This window comes from Pongo abelii, chromosome 22 (assembly GCF_028885655.2).
Source record: "Pongo abelii isolate AG06213 chromosome 22, NHGRI_mPonAbe1-v2.0_pri, whole genome shotgun sequence".
Classification (NCBI taxonomy): Eukaryota; Metazoa; Chordata; class Mammalia; order Primates; family Hominidae; genus Pongo; species Pongo abelii.
Window position 1 is genome coordinate 24,371,705 of NC_072007.2, and position 18,543 is coordinate 24,390,247.

An 18,543-nucleotide genomic window follows, 5' to 3' on the forward strand; every position below is an offset into this window, starting at 1 on the left:
ATCCTCATGAGACTCTGCCTTTTTTTTTTTTTTATTATTTTCCAGGAAAGAAAGTCCTCCTCAGGAATTTCTGACTATATTTCATTGGCCAGAACTGGATTCCATGGCCACCCGTAACTACCACAGAGGCCAAGAATTCAAATGCTGAAAATTGCAGTCTCCATAGTGAAAGACATGAAGAAAGAAATTGATTGAAATGGGTTAATTAATTCAATTAGCAACAGTTTATCTCAGCAAAGGAGCTCAGAAAGAAAATGTTTTGGTTCAGTCCTGGGTAGAGGTGCTTGACAGTGCTTAATATCACCAGCACTGAAGGTAATAAATATTATCTCTCTTTTCTATCATGAATATGAATGATACTCTGAAGGCTGAATGCAACCTAAGAATTTATGTGAGAAATGAGGCATGCAACACTTTTGAAAATATATTAGCCCAAAGTCTGTATTACTGCATATTTTATTCCCCTTTTAATATGCTACAAAAGGTTTGAGCCATCAGCTGAATGCTGCCAGAGAAGGACAAACAAGAACAAGAATGCAAAAATAAATGCTGGGAGTCAAGTTTTCCCAAGATGTTCTTTATGGTTGGTGTATGATCACAGTACTAAGCAGACTGCTTTGCTTCAAGCTCTACCCATCAGCACTTCTTCCATAAGCCTGGTTCTCCAGGAAGTTTATCCCGGGCTAACTATGCAGAAATATAAGTGGGGCAAAGTGGGTACTGGAGAAAGCATTCCATGAACTCCTTCTCTTGCCCTGCTACCTGATTCTTTGTAACTTCTTCCATGCCTGAGATCTTCTCTTCCATTTTGAGAACATGAAGGAAACATGTTTGCTTAAGTACGTTCTGGTTGGGAATTAAATATTTAATTCTGATCATTTTTAGTGTCTGAAATATATTTTGTAGGCATGGTTATATGATAATTATAACTATAAAATGTTTTACATTCTACAAACTTTATCCCATGTTACTAATATTCAGGAAATGATCATAGGAAAATATTTGCACTAGGATACTATTCGTTATTTTATCTCTTTCTATTTATACATAGTTTTAAGAAATTCTACAATGAATTTATATCATCTCCATAATAGGGAACAAAAATCAACTTCACTTTTTCCATGAGGCTGTTGTTTTCCAAGACCATACCTAAGCCAAGTTTGGGTTTATAAAGTTAAAATCATGAGATATCCCATCTGTGAACAAATATTCATGGCTATAATTTGGACGTTTGTTGTTTCCAAACTTCATGTTGAAATTTGACCCTCAATATTGGATATGGGGTGATATGGTTTCATTGTGTCCTCACAAAAAGTCTCATCTTGAATTGTAATCCCCATAATTCCCACGTGTCGAGGGTGGGATCAGGTGGAGGTAACTGGATCATGGAGACAGTTTCCCCCATGCTCCTCTCATAATAATGAGTGACTCTCATGAGATCTGATGGTTTTATAAGCATCTGTCATTGCCCCTGCTCGCACTCACTTTGTCCTGCCACCCTGTGAAGAAGGTGCCTGCTTCTCCTTTGCCTTTTGCCATGGTTGTAAGTTTCCTGAGGCCTCCCCAGCAATGAGGAACTGTGAGTCAATTAAATCTCTTTCCTTTATAAATTACCCAGCCTCGGGTATTTCTTCACAGCATTGTGAGAGAGGACTAATACATGGGGCCTAATGGCAGGTGTTTGGGTTATGGGGCTGGATCCCTATACAATAGGTTAATGTTCTCCCTCAGTGGTGAGTTCTCACTCTATTAGTTCTTGTGAGAGCTGGTTGTTTCAAAGAGTTTGGCACACACCTCCCTCTGCCTTTCTTCCTCTTTTGCCTTGGAATCTCTGGGTCCCCTTCACCTTCAGCCATGAGTGGAAGCAGCCTGAGACCTTCACCAAATGCAGATGCCCAATCTTGAACTTTTCAGCCATCATAATTGTGACCCAAATAAACCTTTTTCTTTATAAACTACCCAGTCTCAGGTATTTCTTTATTTTGTGTTTATTATTGTTTCTTTATTTTGTGTTGTATTATTGCAACACAAAATGGACTAAGACACTCACCAACTCTCTTGAATTCAAGAGTCTCATGGTTTGTGTACTGAACATTGTCACATAAAAATACCACTTCCTAGGCTCCAGTCATGACGATCCAGGTGAACAGGAGTATGGCACCAAAAGTCTGCCTTTTTAAGTAACACTCCAGTTGAGTCTGATACAGACAGTTCTCAGGTACACTTGGAAAAACACTTACCTGATAGTCATTTGTTCACTGATGGAAGGCCAAGTTTCATGCCATGGTCCACTCCTATGCACACTGACAAGCCACTTTTCTACTCATACCAGCTTCTCCATTTGACAGTGGCTCCCTCTTTTCCCCATCTTTCAACAGATAAATTGCATCTCCTTCTCCTCAGTCACAAGGAGTTAATAAATTAATATTTTGCATAACACTCCTTGTTAAACTATTCTGTCATATAGATAAGTGTTTCTTAGTTAAATCCAATTGAATGTCTACTGTGAATAAAATTTAGATAAGACCAGTGCCTACTCCCAAATGAGGATTTTTAGATTAGATGGCTCCTGCTTGTCTGTCACTAAGTATGAATTCCTTCGATCTTTAGCGACATGGCGCAATTGAATGGTTACCATTTGGAAGCACCATTTCTTGCCCAATTTTAACCTTCAGAAGCATTGTTGTTAGGGTAAAGATTTATCTTTAACCATTTTATTCAAAGAACTTTCTATGTTACTTTCTTCTTTCCATGAAATGGGTCTATTTTTCTACTAAAAACCTACAGAAGGATTTCCTCTTGGCAGAAGGCATGTCTAGTGAGCTATTCCAGTAAACCAGCTGTTATTTTTCTCCTGGCTATCAGACAATGCTTCACTTAGATATTATATCTGAGGTCTCATCTGAATTTAGGAAAATGAGACTGCTTGTTTCAGAGATAATCTTCCAGCTGTGCTTGTGCAAGTCTCATTAAGCCCTCGAAAGAGTAAGAGGAGAAGGAGGGTGAGGGGGAAGAGGAAGAAAAGAGAAGGGGCAATGACAACAAATGAATTTTTAAAAGTATGTCTTAACTACCAGACATAGAACTATAGTGTTTTAATGACAGGTCTCACTGAATCCCATGAAAGTACTGAGATATTTTTTATAGATGTATTTTACAGATGATAAAAACAGAGGCAGAGAGAGTCTAAGTAAATTGCACAATGCCACATAGCTACTAACAGTCAAAGCAAGATTCAAACTGAGCTCTCTCTGATATCAGAGCTCTCTCATCCATGCACTGCGAGAGAACCCACTGGGAGACAGCACACGGGCAATGTGTTACCACGTCTTGTAGCATAGGCCTATCACTCTGGTAGCATCAGAGCAGCCAGTAGAAACTCTAGCGGATCAAAATCATGATCTACTATCTAATTTATTGGAGGGCCTCCAAAAGCCTCAGGAATCAGGCTGGATTTAGGAATGTGAGCCCCCCTTCCTCACCAAATCAGCACTTTACAATTCATATGCTATGTACCTTTTATCTACTCCACCAAGGAAGTTCAGTTCTAAATTTTCTAATGAAACTATCAGAATGATTAAAGAGAACCTCATGGCTGTCAGAAAAAATATCAAAAGTCAGTCTGATGCCTGAATTGGCCTTGTTGTCTCATATATCCTCTCTCGTTACAGAGTGAATAGCAAGTATTTGGCTATTGATCAATGTTACATTACTATTATTAGTGAGGCCAAACATTCAGACATTTTTAATTATCCAAACTCCTGGGCTAATTAATGCAATTTTGAAAGGGATTGGTCAGGACTCAGTTTATGTTTTTATATAAGTGTTTAGCATAGGTCTTGACAGAGAACATCCCAGTATTCCCAGAGCTACTTATCAAAAGGCTGTACAACATGATGTTTTGCAAAATCAAAAGTTTATTATCTTATCATCACTGAATTTTTTCATTTATATTTCAATTCACAGGGACATAAGCATATCAATTACAAAACAACCTATAATAACTAAATAGAAACTAGATAAAAGGCTGTGTAAATATTGTACACTATGCCTAATATATTACAGAGCTGAGTAACAAGATGATTTTCACAAAACATGCAAATGCTGATTATTCACATTACCTGATAGGAAGTTCCTTGTAGAGTTTTTCCTTGATGAGTATGTACGTTGTTACTTAGAAAATCATCTTCATTTAGATCTAAGAAAAGAGATAACTGTTACATACATAATATCAGATATTACAGGATTTAGGAAGTTTAGGTGCAATTTAACACTCATGTTTTTATTTAGTCTATAAGACATTACATTGGCTAGGTCAAAAATACTTTTTTTTGTTAAATATATGATATTTTTTTTTTTACAAGAAACAGATCAAAATAAAATAGAAATTTAACAAAATAGGGATGCCGCTGACCAGCTGTGTCCCTGAGGAAGTGATGGAAATTCACTGTGACTCCCTTTCTTGGTAATAATGGGATTGTGGACTAGCTACAAAAGCCACTTCTAACTTTAAAATGCTATGACTCCATGCAGTTATCACCTCACCTGTTTCTATTAAACTAAGCTTTCCACCCCTGGCATTTTGAGCTTCATTAGCTTAGGTCTTCTCAACATGAATTATTTATGTTAAAATTGTTCTATGCATGCTTTAGTAAAAGCTTTGCAATGTAGCATCCATTTGCTTGCAGCTAAACGAAACCTTTTCAAATGCAGCAGCACTTCCCTTTTAGCTCCTGCAAATGGGAGCTTCATTTATTTAAGTCTGAAATATATGGTATGTTAAAAGAGGACAAGACTTTACGGGTCACTTAATCCAAGCCTCTTATTTTACAGATAAGGAGAGTGTGACCCAACATCACCTGGTCACCAAGCCAGTGCCGTTTCCTTTCACTTTCACTCCTATTTACTTGCAACCATTGCTTCAGTTTTCTACTATTCCTCATTCTCATATTCTGCAGTGGAAGCAGGGACAGGCAAGTCCTATCTTCCATGCACAGTGAAAAATACGTGCAGATTTTTCTCCAGATCTTCATCATAGCTATAGTTAAAACGTATGTTAAATTCACAGTTCAGTCTCAAAGTTATTTGCACCAATAACTTAATATTTAAAATGAGAGTAACCATACAACAGAATTCCAGAAAGTACCTAAATTTTAAAATGAGCTGATTTTGTGATCTGGTTCTTTGAATCAAGAATTTATGTCACAGGGTCAGGCTGCTAGAAGCTGAGCTTTTGCAGCTTGGTTTTTAGTTTCTGAACTGGGAAAAAAAATATTGCCTCCCCTCTTTTATTCCTTTCCATCTTGTCTGTTCTAGTCACCTTTTTACAGGAATTTTGAATGACTCCTTCTATAAGCATTCTTCTGGGTATAGAAAAAGAACAGTAAAGTGACCTCCTGTGTTCTAGAATCTGGAATCAAGCTGAGAAAATAAGATACGAATATGTGCAATGCACTTACATAACAACACAAGGCTATGGAGAGAGATCACTAGGACTCAGAGAATTGTGGAAGAGACAGGGCCAGAATGGAAGCTTGAAGAATGGACACAGTTTGAAAAAGTGGAAGGAAACAAAAAGGTGTAAATACAGCAGTGATGCCATGAACCCTGGCCTATTATGCAGCATAAATGGAACATGTTTAGTTAAGTGTAGAGATTGAGGCTGGTTAGGCCAGAGGGCAATTCTGGATATACAGTAAGAGGAGGTAGGGCTGGATAGGTGACTGAGGCCAAATTGTAATGGGCCCTGAGTACCAGGTGGAAGAATTTGGGCATAAACCATTAGACCAATGTTGTAAATATAAATATCTACAGAAATCAAATATATAACTAAATGAAGTTAATTAGATAAAGAAGGCAACGAGAATTCTACAGTGAGCTTAAGATCCAGCTCCACAGCTAAAGGGTAGCCATGGCTCTGAGCTCTCTCAGTTGAAGTCACCTGAGACTTTGGGTCCTGGATTGGCACTTTCCCTCATGTTTTTCAAGGATATACAAATATAAGGATTTTAATGTAAAATTTCCTGATTTTTAAAACACCATATGGCCCCAAACAAGCTTTCCTTCTGAATAAATTCAGCTATAGAGGTACCATTTTACAGCCCCTGCTGTAGAAAATGGGGGACCTTTAAGGGCTGGGACTAAATCAGGCACACTTAAACCTTTGGTGTCTGGTCTTATATGTTTTTATTTATTTATGATTCCCAAATATTACTCTCCAAAAATGTTTTATAAATACAGAATCTATTTGGTCCTAAGTAGCAGCAAAGGCAGGAGTTGAAATAAACAATATGCAGGCTATATTTTCCAAAGTTGACCACAACCATGCCTCCCATTCCATGTGTTTTTTTTGCAAAGTGACTTTCCCATTCCATCAAGAAATGGGGTCTAATTCTTCTCCTGTTGACTCTGGGGTGATCTTAGTGACTCACTTGTCACGGTAGAGTGCCGTGGAAGTAATATTTTGTGACTTCCAAGGTTAGGTTAAAGAAGCCTTGTATAAGCTGGGGGCAGTGGAGGACCTATATCCCAGCTGCTTGGGAGGCTGAGGCAGAGGAATGCTTGAGGCCAGGAGTTTAAGATCAGCTTGGGCAACAGAGTGAGGCCTTGTCTCAAAAAGCAAAAAACAAAAAAAAATTACAAAACAAGAAACCTTGCAGCTTCTACTTTGGGTTCCTGGGATGTTCATTCCTAGACGCTTCTTCCTGTGATGTGTGAAGCTCCCTTGAATGTTGCACACACTTGAAACCCAACCCTGAGGGTGGGAGAAGATGAAGTGACATGAAAAGGCCACATATAGGTTCCGTAGTTGGCTGCCTGGCTGAGCCTGGCCTAACCTAGACTAGTTGTCAGACATGTAAGTGAAGGAGCCTCTGTATGACTCCAGCTACCAGATGCTGAAGTCCTCCCCAATCATTCAAGTCTTCCCAAATGAAGCCTCAGACATCACATTGTGAACCAGTTCCCCAACTGAATTACTGACCTGCAAATGTGTGAGCCTAATAAGATGTTCTTTTATACTACTAACTATTGGAATGGTTTGTTTGCCACCATAGATTATCAGAACATGCATGAACTACATCGTAGATTACCAACATCAATGTGCATAAAAATATGCCATCCAGCATAAAAATTGAGATTACAACTGCCCTTCAAATATAGAGGCAGCAAGGGATGATGTAAAAAAAAGTTTATATTTCTAATCAGCTTTTAGGTTATTCTAGCATAGATACTTCTGACCATATTAATTTTCAAACAAGCAACTATAATCTCAGGAAGAACTCCTCTGAAGAACTGAAGGATCCTAAGATTCATTTGTATAAAACACTAGTAGTCTAAGTGGTCTCATCATTGAATTCAGAAAGCCTTCCTTGGCTATATGAGGCATCACACCATGCAGTGGGTACCCTTTCCTCAGGGAGTTTATCCCCACCTTGTAAGCATGCATTTAGAGGTGTGAAGTAGGACTTCCCTCTGGTATTCCTCATGTAGTCCAGTTTGGCCAGAGTTAAATTACCTGCTCTTAGGAAACAAGTTTTTCTAAAATTAAATGTGTGTTTCCTGAAAATTAACCAGAATGGTGAATATATTTGTGAATTTATACCATCTTTTGCCATCTTAAAATTAAGCTACTTGGCACCAGACCAACAAAGAAAAATAATCAATAAGGTCTTGAAAAATTAAGCCAAAATATTTATATGCTTACATTGAAGAGGCTGGCCAAATGATACTGACTAGAATTCAGGAGAGAAATTAGATTTCAAACCAATGGTAATTCAAATGGTGGACTAGAGTAGAAGGCCTTAAGAATACCTCTTCTTTCCCACTGGGTTCCTCCTTTTATAATTAATCTCATTAAGCCATATGTAAAGAAGATTTATTTATTTATTTATTTTATTTATTTTATTTTTTTTTTCAGATGGAGTCTCGCCCTGTTGCCCAGGCTGGAGTGCAGTGGCGCGATCTGGGCTCACTGCAAGCTCCGCCTCCCGGGTTCACGCCATTCTCCTGCTTCAGCCCCCCGAGTAGCTGGGACTACAGGCGGCCGCCACCATGCCTGGCTAATTTTTTGTATTTTTAGTAGAGACGGAGTTTCACCGTGTTAGCCAGGATGGTCTTGATCTCCTGACCCCATGATCCACCCGCCTCGGCCTCCCAAAGTGCTGGGATTACAGGCGTCAGCCACTGCGCCCGGTCAAGAAAATTTATTTTTAAAGTAAGTTTGCAGCAGTATAGATGAAGTTAATGTTTCTCTTATTACTAACATTGTTTTCTGACTTTGTCTGGTCCCTCACTTCCCTTACTAACATACACCATTTTCCCCCAGCTTTTTCTTGTGGAATAGTCTTGTCACAGTTAACACTGATTGATTGAAAAATTTCTGAATCTCCAAATATGTTTTGTTTCCTTTCTATTATTTTTTAAATGTTGATTTATTTTTATACTTTGTACTTTCTGGTATAAAATATGAAAACTCTGCTCTTGAAATTATCTTTAATTAAATCATAACTTAATCTTAGGTAAACTCCAATTTGCAGATTCAAATGTTTGTTCTCCTCAATTCTTTTTTATGAACTAAAGTCAAAATAAATTTAAATATTTTAAAATGGACTTTAACTTACTAAAATAAATATTATAAATATTCTTCCTGTCTATAATGCTGAAAATTTAACAATTAACCTGAATTATAGATTAATTTCTCCTCACATCTAAGCTATGCCAATTTTTTAGTTGTAAAGTCCCACGCATTCAATTTATTCTACATTATTTTACAGATGTAGTCTCTTTTAATAGAACAGATGTAGGCTTAGATAAAAATCTCCTTAGAAGAAGGAAATGGACTAGATAAACTAAAAATATTATGCATCCGGAACTCAACTTATTCTGATAAATTTGGTCTTAACATATATAGTACAGTCATGTTGTTGAGCTATGGATTAATACACCAGACAGAAATCTTAGCTAAATATAGCCTATGGAATTTTTTCGTCAGGTCCCAATACTCTTTAGGGCTGAAATGCTATTAATATAATGTGTTAATGTAGAAATATCATTTTGAAATTAAAATTGAGGAAAATTACCTTTTTTTGGCCTTGAATGTTATAAGATTGCTTAGGAGTTAATGTCATTCCTACAGTTTATTTCCCTATATATTTTCTTCTATTTTATTGAAGCTATCTTTCCAATTTCATCATTAGGATCTAATAAAATCATGTGGGTTGTGGATGACAGCAAAGATGTACTTTCCCATCTTTATCTCACTGAACTCCACAGACTGCCTATCCTCAGGCACAGTAAACTACTCTTAAGTAGTTATGCAATTAACAGCTAAAAAGGAGTGTTTAAAATGAGAAAGAAATATTTTAGGTTGATACGTAGGTCACTAATTGCTTAGAAATACTCTGAGCCTTCCAAATGAAACCACTATACCCATAAAATTTGAGCCTACAACTTGCGGTCTTGAATTTCTTCATTCAATTTATAATGTTACAGATAGCCTTGGTCTCTGGCCATCAACTCTTCCTAGCATGGCATTAATCTCTAGGAAATGTCCAGTGACTCAACTGCTACTACTGAAATGTCTGCTGAGGTTCTTGGACACACACATGCACATGCACTCGCTGAACACGCATGGTCACTCAAGACCCTGAGAAATATCTAAGCTGGGAAAAATTCTGTAAAGGCTTTCTTTCTTCCTTCTCTGACAAAGCAACCAGAAGTAACTCACCTAAGGTAAGGATTCTTTGCTGCCTTTTCAGTGTAGCTATAATAGAATTCCCTGCCTATTATTCCCAAATTAACAAAACAAAACAAAAAACATACATAAGAGAAAGGTAGTTTTAGGAAATAGAATACTTGAAGAAATTTATGGAAAAATTTACATCTAAAATAATGTGTAACACCATTGTACCTTCTTTATCCATAGATCAACATACAATAATCTAAAATACAACATGTGCTTATAGAAGAATTAATAGATAAATGTAATGGCAGATGAATAGAGAAACTGATAGACGAATGTTTGATTAACTGACTGAAGGTGTGGACGCATATAGCTGGCATCCATGTGGTAAAGACGGAGTCCAATCCAAACATGATAGAGAGGGAGGTGGAGCAAGGTGGCTGAATAGAACCCTCAATAATCATCCCTCTCACAGGAATACCAACTTGAATAGCTATTCACACAAGAGAGCACCTCCATAAGTAAGTAAAAATCAGGTGAGTGATCACAATACCTGGTTCTAACATCAGATCCTTGAAAGAGGCACTGAAAAAAGTAGGAAAGGCGGTTTTGGATTGCTGACTCCACCCTCCTCCTCTACCTCCTAGTAGCATCCTCATGGGGCTGAGAGAGAATCTTTGTGCTTGGGGAAGGGAGAGCAAAGTTATTGGTGGGACTTTGCATTGACCTCAGTGCTGTCTCTCACAGTGGAAAGCAACACAGGGCAAAATTCAGCTGTCCACTACAGGGGGAGCATATAGACTTGCTGCCAAATTCTGATTAGCCCCTCCACAGTGGGCTGAAGCACTTTGGGGTCCTCAATAAACTTGAAAGGCAGTCCAGACAACAGGGCCTGAAATTCCTGGGTAATTCCTAGTGCTGTGCTGGGCTCAAAGCCAGTGGAACTGAGGTGCACATGATTGAGTAAGACATCAGCAGGAGTGGCCAAAGGAATGCTTTCATCACCCCTGTCCCAATCCCAGGCAGCACAGCTTGCAGCCTTGGGAGAGACTCCTTCCTTCTGCATAAGGAGAGGACACAGGAGAGTGAAAGGACTTTGTCTTGCAGCCACAGTAGAATAGGGCACTAGGCAAACTCCTAAGGTTCCCAATCCATTCTTCACTCCCAGGTGAAATTTCTAGACTCTTGAATCATCAATAGCTAAAATAGTCCATTTTTTTCTCATTCCAATAACACTTGGGGGTGAATACCAAGCAGATCAACTTTTGATACTGTTTTTCGTCTTTGTAAACTCTTAAGACTTTCTGTTTTATTACTTGCCTTCCCAAAGTTAAGTACTTTTAATTATGAAATTACATACTATTAATATGCTATTCTATACCTGACTGCTAATTTGCTCTCCTGGAAATTTTTACATTATAAAATGACTCAATTATATATTCATAGTCAAGGTTATTTCTCTTAAAATTTTTAAGAAGGCTTAAACATAACTATTAACATATCCATGTTATCTTTAGAGAGTTTTTTCATGCTCTAATTTTTACTATATTTTCAAATTTTTTGTACATTAAAACTTTCAGTTTTCTTTTCAATTGCTTATTTGCTTCAGCAGGCAACTTAACCAGATTCCACTTCCTTTCTGTACATGTGTCTATGTGATATATGTACACAGATGTATATGTATATATGTATATACTAATAGTTTATAAGAATGCATATTGTTTTCTATCTTATTTGGTTTTCCTTTTTAAGTAGACCACAATGTTCTGCTTATTTTCATGGTGAAAGATGTACATTTTTCTTACCTGCCCTTTAAACTACTTTGGGAAAATGCAAAGTCAGCTGAACTAAATTTAGCAATTACCTTTTAGCTGACAGGGCCTTCTGATGTGGGAATCATTCTTATGCTTGCTGTGTTCCTGCCAGATTTTGTCATTCACAGTTTTTCCTTCTAAAGTGAAGCAGAGAATTGGTTAGCAGAATTCATAGTAACATTTGTCCAGTAAGTATAAGACATTTGAAATCAAAACAAGTTCAGCATGGGGTTTGTAACTTGGTAAGTGATATCTTAAGAGAGCTCTAGTTCTAGGTGATGCGGGAAGTTAGGGACCCCGAATGGAGGGACCGGCTGAAGCCATGGCAGGAGAACATAAATTGTGAAGATTTCATGGACATTTATTAGTTCCCCAAATTAATACTTTTATAATTTCTTATGCCTGTCTTTACTGCAGTCTCTGAACATAAATTGTGAAGATTTCATGGACACTTATCACTTCCCCAATCAATATTCTTGTGATTTCCTATGCCTGTCTTTACTTTAATCTCTTAATCCTGTCATCTTCGTAAGCTGAGGATGTATGTCGCCTCAGAACCCGGTGATGATTGTGTTAACTGCACAAATTGTTTGTAGAGCATGTGTGTTTGAACAATATCAAATCTGGGCACCTTAAGAACAGGATAACAGCGATTTTCTGGGAACAAGGGAGATAACCTTGAAGTGTGGCTGCCTGTGGGCCGGGCACAACAGAGCCATATTTCTCTTACTACCGAAAACAGGTAAGAGAAATATCGCTGAATTCTTTCCCCAGTAAGGAATATTAATCATTAACAGCCCTGGGAAAAGAATGCATTCCCAGGGTGGGGCCTCTAAAATGGCCGCCCTAGGAGTGTCTGCCTTATGTTGCTGTAGATAGGGATGAAACATGCCCTAGTCTCCTGCAGTGTCCCCAGGCTTGTTAGGATTAGGAAATTCCAGCCTGGTGAATTCTAGTCAGACTGGTTCTCTGCTCTTGAACCATGACAATGCGTGCACAGCAGGACATGGAAGTTCATTAGTGATTCTAGTTTCACCCTGAACTTCTGCCTTGTGATCTTTTGTCGCCCTTGAAGCATGTGATCTCTGTGAGCCACACCCTATTCATGCACTCCCTCCCCTTTGAAAATTGCTAATAAAAACTTGCTGGTTTTGTGGCTCAGGGGGCATCACGGAATCTGCTGACATGTGATGTCTCCCACAGATACCCAGCTTTGAAATTTCTCTCTTGTGTACTCTTTCCCTTTATTTCTCAGACCGGCTGACACTTAGAGAAATAGAAAAGAACCCACGTTGAATTATCGGTGGTGGGTTCCCCCATATCAGGGAGTTCTAGTCCTTCATGGACAACTGCAGGTATCCTGTGGGCTACCCACTTATTCCCATGAACTACATAGGCACCTCACCATATATGATAGAATGCTGTTACTCTAATGTCTCTTGATAGCTTATTATTGCATTATTCTTTGTAGTTTTCTTGAATTCATAACCAATTATTATTACTTTTCTGAGACAGCGTCTTACTCTGTTGCCCAGGTTGGAGTACAGTGGTGTGATCATAGCTCATTGCAGCCTCAAATTCCTGGGCCATAGCTATCCTCCTGCCTCAATTTCCCAAGTAGTTAGTAGTTGAAACTACAGTCATGTGCCACAATGATAGGCACATTTTTTTTTTTTTTTGTAGAGACAGGGTCATAATCAATTGTTTTTATTCATCCTTAAAAGGTTAAACTATCCTTACCCTCTAGATTCTCCATCATTTCTAACAAACTAATTGTGTAGAAAGAACATTGAGCTGTGATAGTTTCAAGAAACTCTAAGATCCTTGAATGGAATGTAAATGATTTGCTCAGCTTTGTCCTCCCAACATCTAAAGCAGGGCCTGGACATGTGAAGAAATGAATTGCACCAAATGGAAAATTGGAGTCCCTTCTAAATTACTTACTACAGATAAATCGTTCTACATGTTGTATCATACATTGATAAAACAAATGTTGAAAAATGCAACCTATGCGTAGCATGAAGACAAACTCAGCATGCTGTGTTGTTTCTAAAGTCACTATTTGCTCATATGTTTTGATTATAGAAAAGGCAGTTGATCATCAAGAACTGTGTTAGGATAGAAATATTGGTTGTACTGTATGTGCATGCAGAATAGACTGAGAATGGATCTAGATGAAAAATAAAATGTTGCCTTACTTCCTTTTATTTAAGACTGTGCACTATTCAAATTAGGGCTGATATTCAAAATATTTAACAAGTGACTGCAGGACCCTGATAGGATCCAGCACCTATAGATGCTAATGCTGAGAGAATTGGAACCTGATTAAAACGCAGATATCCTTCAAAGTTGTACCCATTGTTGGGTATCACCTTAGTCAGAATGAGCTTTTCAGATCCTACCAGGAAATTAGTTTTTAAAAAAGAAAGAAATGGGTATGAGCACCTGAATCCTCTGCTGGGGAGAAGGAAAGGGAAAAGGGTACCCACAAGTTTGGCACACTACATTAAAAAAATTATTGAGGCCAGGCATGGTGGCTCACGCCTGTAATCCCAGCACTTTGAGAGGCCGAGGCGGGTGGATCATGAGGTCAAGAGATCGAGACCATCCTGGCCAACACAGTGAAACCTGTCTCTACTAAAAATACAAAAAATTATCTGGGTGTGATGGCACGCGCCTGTAGTCCCAGCTACTCTGGGGGGCGAGGCAGGAGAATTGCTTGAACCCAGGAGGCAGAGGTGGCAGTAAGCCATGATCACACCACTGCACTTCCAGCCTGGCAACAGAGTGAGACTCTGTCTTAAAAATAACTAAGTAAATAAAATTATTGACTGCCTGATCCAGATGTTTCACATTGTGAATGTTTTATAGTTACTGACTCCCTATTTGCTGTAAAGTAAAAAGAGAGATAATCTATTAACTTTCTAAAAGTAATGAATAGAAATCGATTTTTACTTTAGAACTAAAATACAAACCAAACTGATTGCATGTATTATTATTATGAATGCTATCACAGAAACTAAAGAGAAGATTTGGTGTGTGAAATGTTGTAGAAGAGACTTTTATAATGAAACCACTTTCTGCTAATTTTTTATTGTCTCCTAGATTCACAGATCTAAAAAGATCTCTAACAAGTCACCTTGACCATGGAGCAGCCAAGATACACATGGAGGGCTGGAAGATGAGCAGCCAATGAACTGCCAAAGAGGATTATTCTGTTTAAATATAAAAGGAAAATATTGCAAATAAATCAATGATTTCTTTGTCATAGCCATTTAAAGTTAGAATGAAGCCACTTTTAAAAAATGTTCTTTTATATAATTCAAAGACAACTCAATTTGACTTTCATTCATCAGTTTTGTCGCTTTGTGGCAGGAACAGGAGAAAAGAACTTTTGGGGAGACAGAATACATTGTTTACACTTGTAACCTTAGGAATCACTAACCAAATATTTTATTTTCAGACATAAATCTCCGGAATAACCTGGAAGAATAAAAGAAACAGATATTTAAGTCTGGATTTAATAAATAACATTTTAATCAAACAGAAATTAGAATATGTGCAACACTTTGGGAGCAGAAATAAATTCTGCCTCTAACCGAGGTCTACCTGTGTTCTTGAACTTTCCTAACCCTAGGTGGCAAATTACAGTAAATACAAGTACAATTTGGGTCTGTAAATTTCTATGCAATATGGAGAAACTGATATTCGTAAAACCTGAAAAAAATGGTAAGTCGTTTTACGTGAAAGTATCTCAGGATAACCAAATAGTTACTGTGGGGAAAGTGCTTTTCCAAATAATTATGTTAATAAATACAGAAAGAATGATGTAAATTGTATATATCCATTATGCAATCTCTAATAAAATAAAAGATCTGGAAAATAATCACCAATTACTGATAAAGCCTAATTGAAAGGCTGATGGGCAACTTTATGCCAATGGATCCACCTGATACCATCTGAACCCACTGAGCAATATCACTGTCATAAAAATATGATTATGCTAATCAATTCATGTGTGTGGGTGAACACACACATGTCTCATAACTAACATTGTTATAGCTTAAGTGTTTTCTACTATTGATATTCTTTATCGTCATTAAATTAAAACCGAGCTTACCCTTTTTTTAAGCTCAAAATTGTGAGCAACAACATGCATAGATAAGGTTTCCTTTTGTTAATTTTTTGTTTCCTTTTCATTTTTTAATGCAAAATGGTTGGGACATCTTTTAGCACATAGAAAGCATTCCAAACAAATAAAGCTATTTATAACATTGTAAAATGAGGTAAGTGAATAACAACGAGACTAGACATAAAGCTTATAACACAACAAAACAGAAAGTATGCAGTCACTGAAGACCAACTTTTAAATATATATATACATATATATATTCGAACCTTTTCATACTTTATATATATTTGAATCTTATCACACTTTGAGATTTAACTAAAAGTTTACAGGAAACATAGAGTAGAGAAAAACATGCTTAAAAAAACACAAGGATTTAATCAGCAAATTCAAAAATCTGGGAAATTCTTCAGGACACAGACTCCAGTTTCTTCAACAAATAAATGAAAAGAGATAAATTAAGAGACATGAACTGAATCCAGCTGAGCTTTTTGGATCCTGATTTAAATAAACCAACTCTGAAAAAGCATTTGAGTCTGTCAGAAATATTTTAATATTGACTGTATATTTGGCAATTTAATATCATTTGTCTTGTTTTGTTCTAGTGCAGTAATGGTATTGTGATTATGCTTTTTAAAAAATAATTCTTATTTTTTAATAACATACACTGAAGCATGAAATTATATGTCTGGCATCTGCTTTATTAATACAAAAACAGTGGGGATGCAGTTGAGGGAGTAGACTGAGTAGAAATAAAATTGACTATAGGTTGATCCTTGTTTAAGTTTGGTGATATGAGTTTATCATTAACTCTTCCCCTATGTATGATTGAAAATTTCCATAATAAAATGTTTTGAAACAGAAACAGCATAGGACTATGCTGACTTGACCATGCTAATCAATTCATGTGTGTGGGTAAACACACATATATCTCATCACTAACTGTTACAGCTTAAGTGTTTTCCACTATTCATATTCTTGATAGTCATGTGCTCGCTTTGGCAGCACAGATACATATTCTTGACAGTCATTAAAACGAAGGTGACCCTTTTTAAGCTCAAAATTGTAAGCAAAAACATGCATATATAAGGTTTCCTTTTTCTTAATCTTTTGTTTGTTTTTAATTTTTTAATGCAAAATGCTTAGGACATCTCTTGGCATATAGCAAGAATTCCAAACAAATAAAGCTTTTTATAATACTGTAAAGTAAGGTAGGTGTATAACAACATGAGACATCGTTTCCATCAGGAGAGTGGTGGGCAAAAAAAAAAAATAAGGAACTCAAAGGAGTTTTCAATTTTATTTTAATTGCTTGAAATCTGAGGCCCACCTTAACTGATCTGGTTTATGTATGAAAAATTGTAAATTGGTCAGCATCAGACACTTTCCCTTTAATTCAGTCCTTCTTCTGTCATCTATGTTTTGGTAGCCTATATTCTGTGGAAGCATCAATCATAAGCCAACAGCTACTATTTTGTTTAAGTACATTCCTTGGAATTAGTGAATTTCTTATTCATGGTCAGAAAAACAGCCTCACATACATGGCGATAAGACTGAGAAAGGCCCTGCCAAAGCCCCTTCTTTACTCCACCTCGTGCTTCAAATGCCAGTGTTGTAGTTTAAATAGTTAATTGTAACTAAAATACAACTACACCAGCCTGACAGGTCCCTAAGCTGTTAATCACCCAATTACCTACTTACTATGAATGTGTTTTATATTTTTAACTGGGAGAAAGCTTTGAGCAGGGGGAAAAAAAAGAAAAAAAAAAAAAGGAAAGAATATGAAAACGCACAGAGTGCCTGGGTGGGAATAGAATAAGAGCTTTTGAGAAAAAGGACACCCAGAGAGAACATCACGTAATTCACAATTGGCCTCAGACCAATCCAGGGTGCAAGGAAGCCATTCTTCTATATCCTCGGCAACCAATCTGAAAGTTTCCCCATAAACCAGCTTCCTGCCCATGTGTAGTTCCTGCTTATCAATTAAAATCCCATTACCTTATGCAATGTGTATGTCATGTCCTCTGGCAGCTGGATGTGCTGAATGTAAAGCCAGGCCCTGACCTAAATAACCTGAAACTCTTTGCAAACACATTTTTATGTGGATTAGAAAAATACTTCAGAAGATTTATAGGTCACTGATAGAAATATGTTTTTATGGAGGCTCCCACTTTAATCTAGGCCTGGTTTAGACACATGTTTCTTCTGAAAATTTAATTTTCACATCCCTGTCTACTGGAATGTCACAACACAGCTTTCCCATGCATCAGCATAAACAAAGAAATGGTAGCAAAGCAAGCCACATCTAGATTTGTACATGATAGCTGCAAAAAAAAAAAGTACTTTGGCACAAAGTCCACTAAAAATTCACATTCAACATTACAGAACTAAGGGAACGTGAAGTTCACCAAGTAAATTTGACTTACTTTCTCTTTTTTGGTTTTGCATTCTCCAAATTAGAAACTCCCTGTAAAATAAAATAAAATGAATAAGATAAAATAAATAACATAAAATAAGACAAAACTGTATCAAGAGATCTGAAAGAGAATTCATTCATTTTCTAGTATAATCCAAATGTAGTTCCTTTCGCCTTTTCCCTAGTAAAAAAGACTGATATGTCCCCCATTGCATTTTAGTAATGTGTCACAAAAGTTTGGCTCAAATTTTAACTTTTTTTTTCCTTTTGTCTTTGTAACTTTGAGAAAGGTAGGATGTTTCCTTTATTAGCTACGGCTTATATCTTATTTTAAGCCCTTGCCAGTTTAAAAACAACAACAGGTCTTTTAAATTAAAACATCCAATTAAATCCTCATTATCTAAACCTTCTGTCCCTCCATCAATCCACCAAAACCAAGGAGAGAGACACATACCAGGGTGTGTTAGTTGTATCGTAGAGTGCCTTCATTTGAGAAAGATGG

The 18,543-nt window shown here is 37.1% G+C and overlaps 1 protein-coding gene across 1 annotated transcript in view; it reads right to left on the bottom strand.

Annotated features, from left to right (window-relative positions):
• Window positions 1-18,543, bottom strand: part of SAMSN1 (SAM domain, SH3 domain and nuclear localization signals 1) — a 172,260-nt gene that overhangs the window by 112,062 nt on the left and 41,655 nt on the right. Inside the window, exons 3-6 of the mRNA XM_054542837.2 lie at window positions 18,052-18,092; window positions 14,942-14,979; window positions 11,547-11,633; window positions 4,122-4,198 (exon numbers count right to left, since the gene is read on the bottom strand). Coding sequence (XP_054398812.1) covers window positions 4,122-4,198; window positions 11,547-11,633; window positions 14,942-14,979; window positions 18,052-18,092 — 243 coding nt within the window. The remainder of the gene's footprint in view (window positions 1-4,121; window positions 4,199-11,546; window positions 11,634-14,941; window positions 14,980-18,051; window positions 18,093-18,543) is intronic.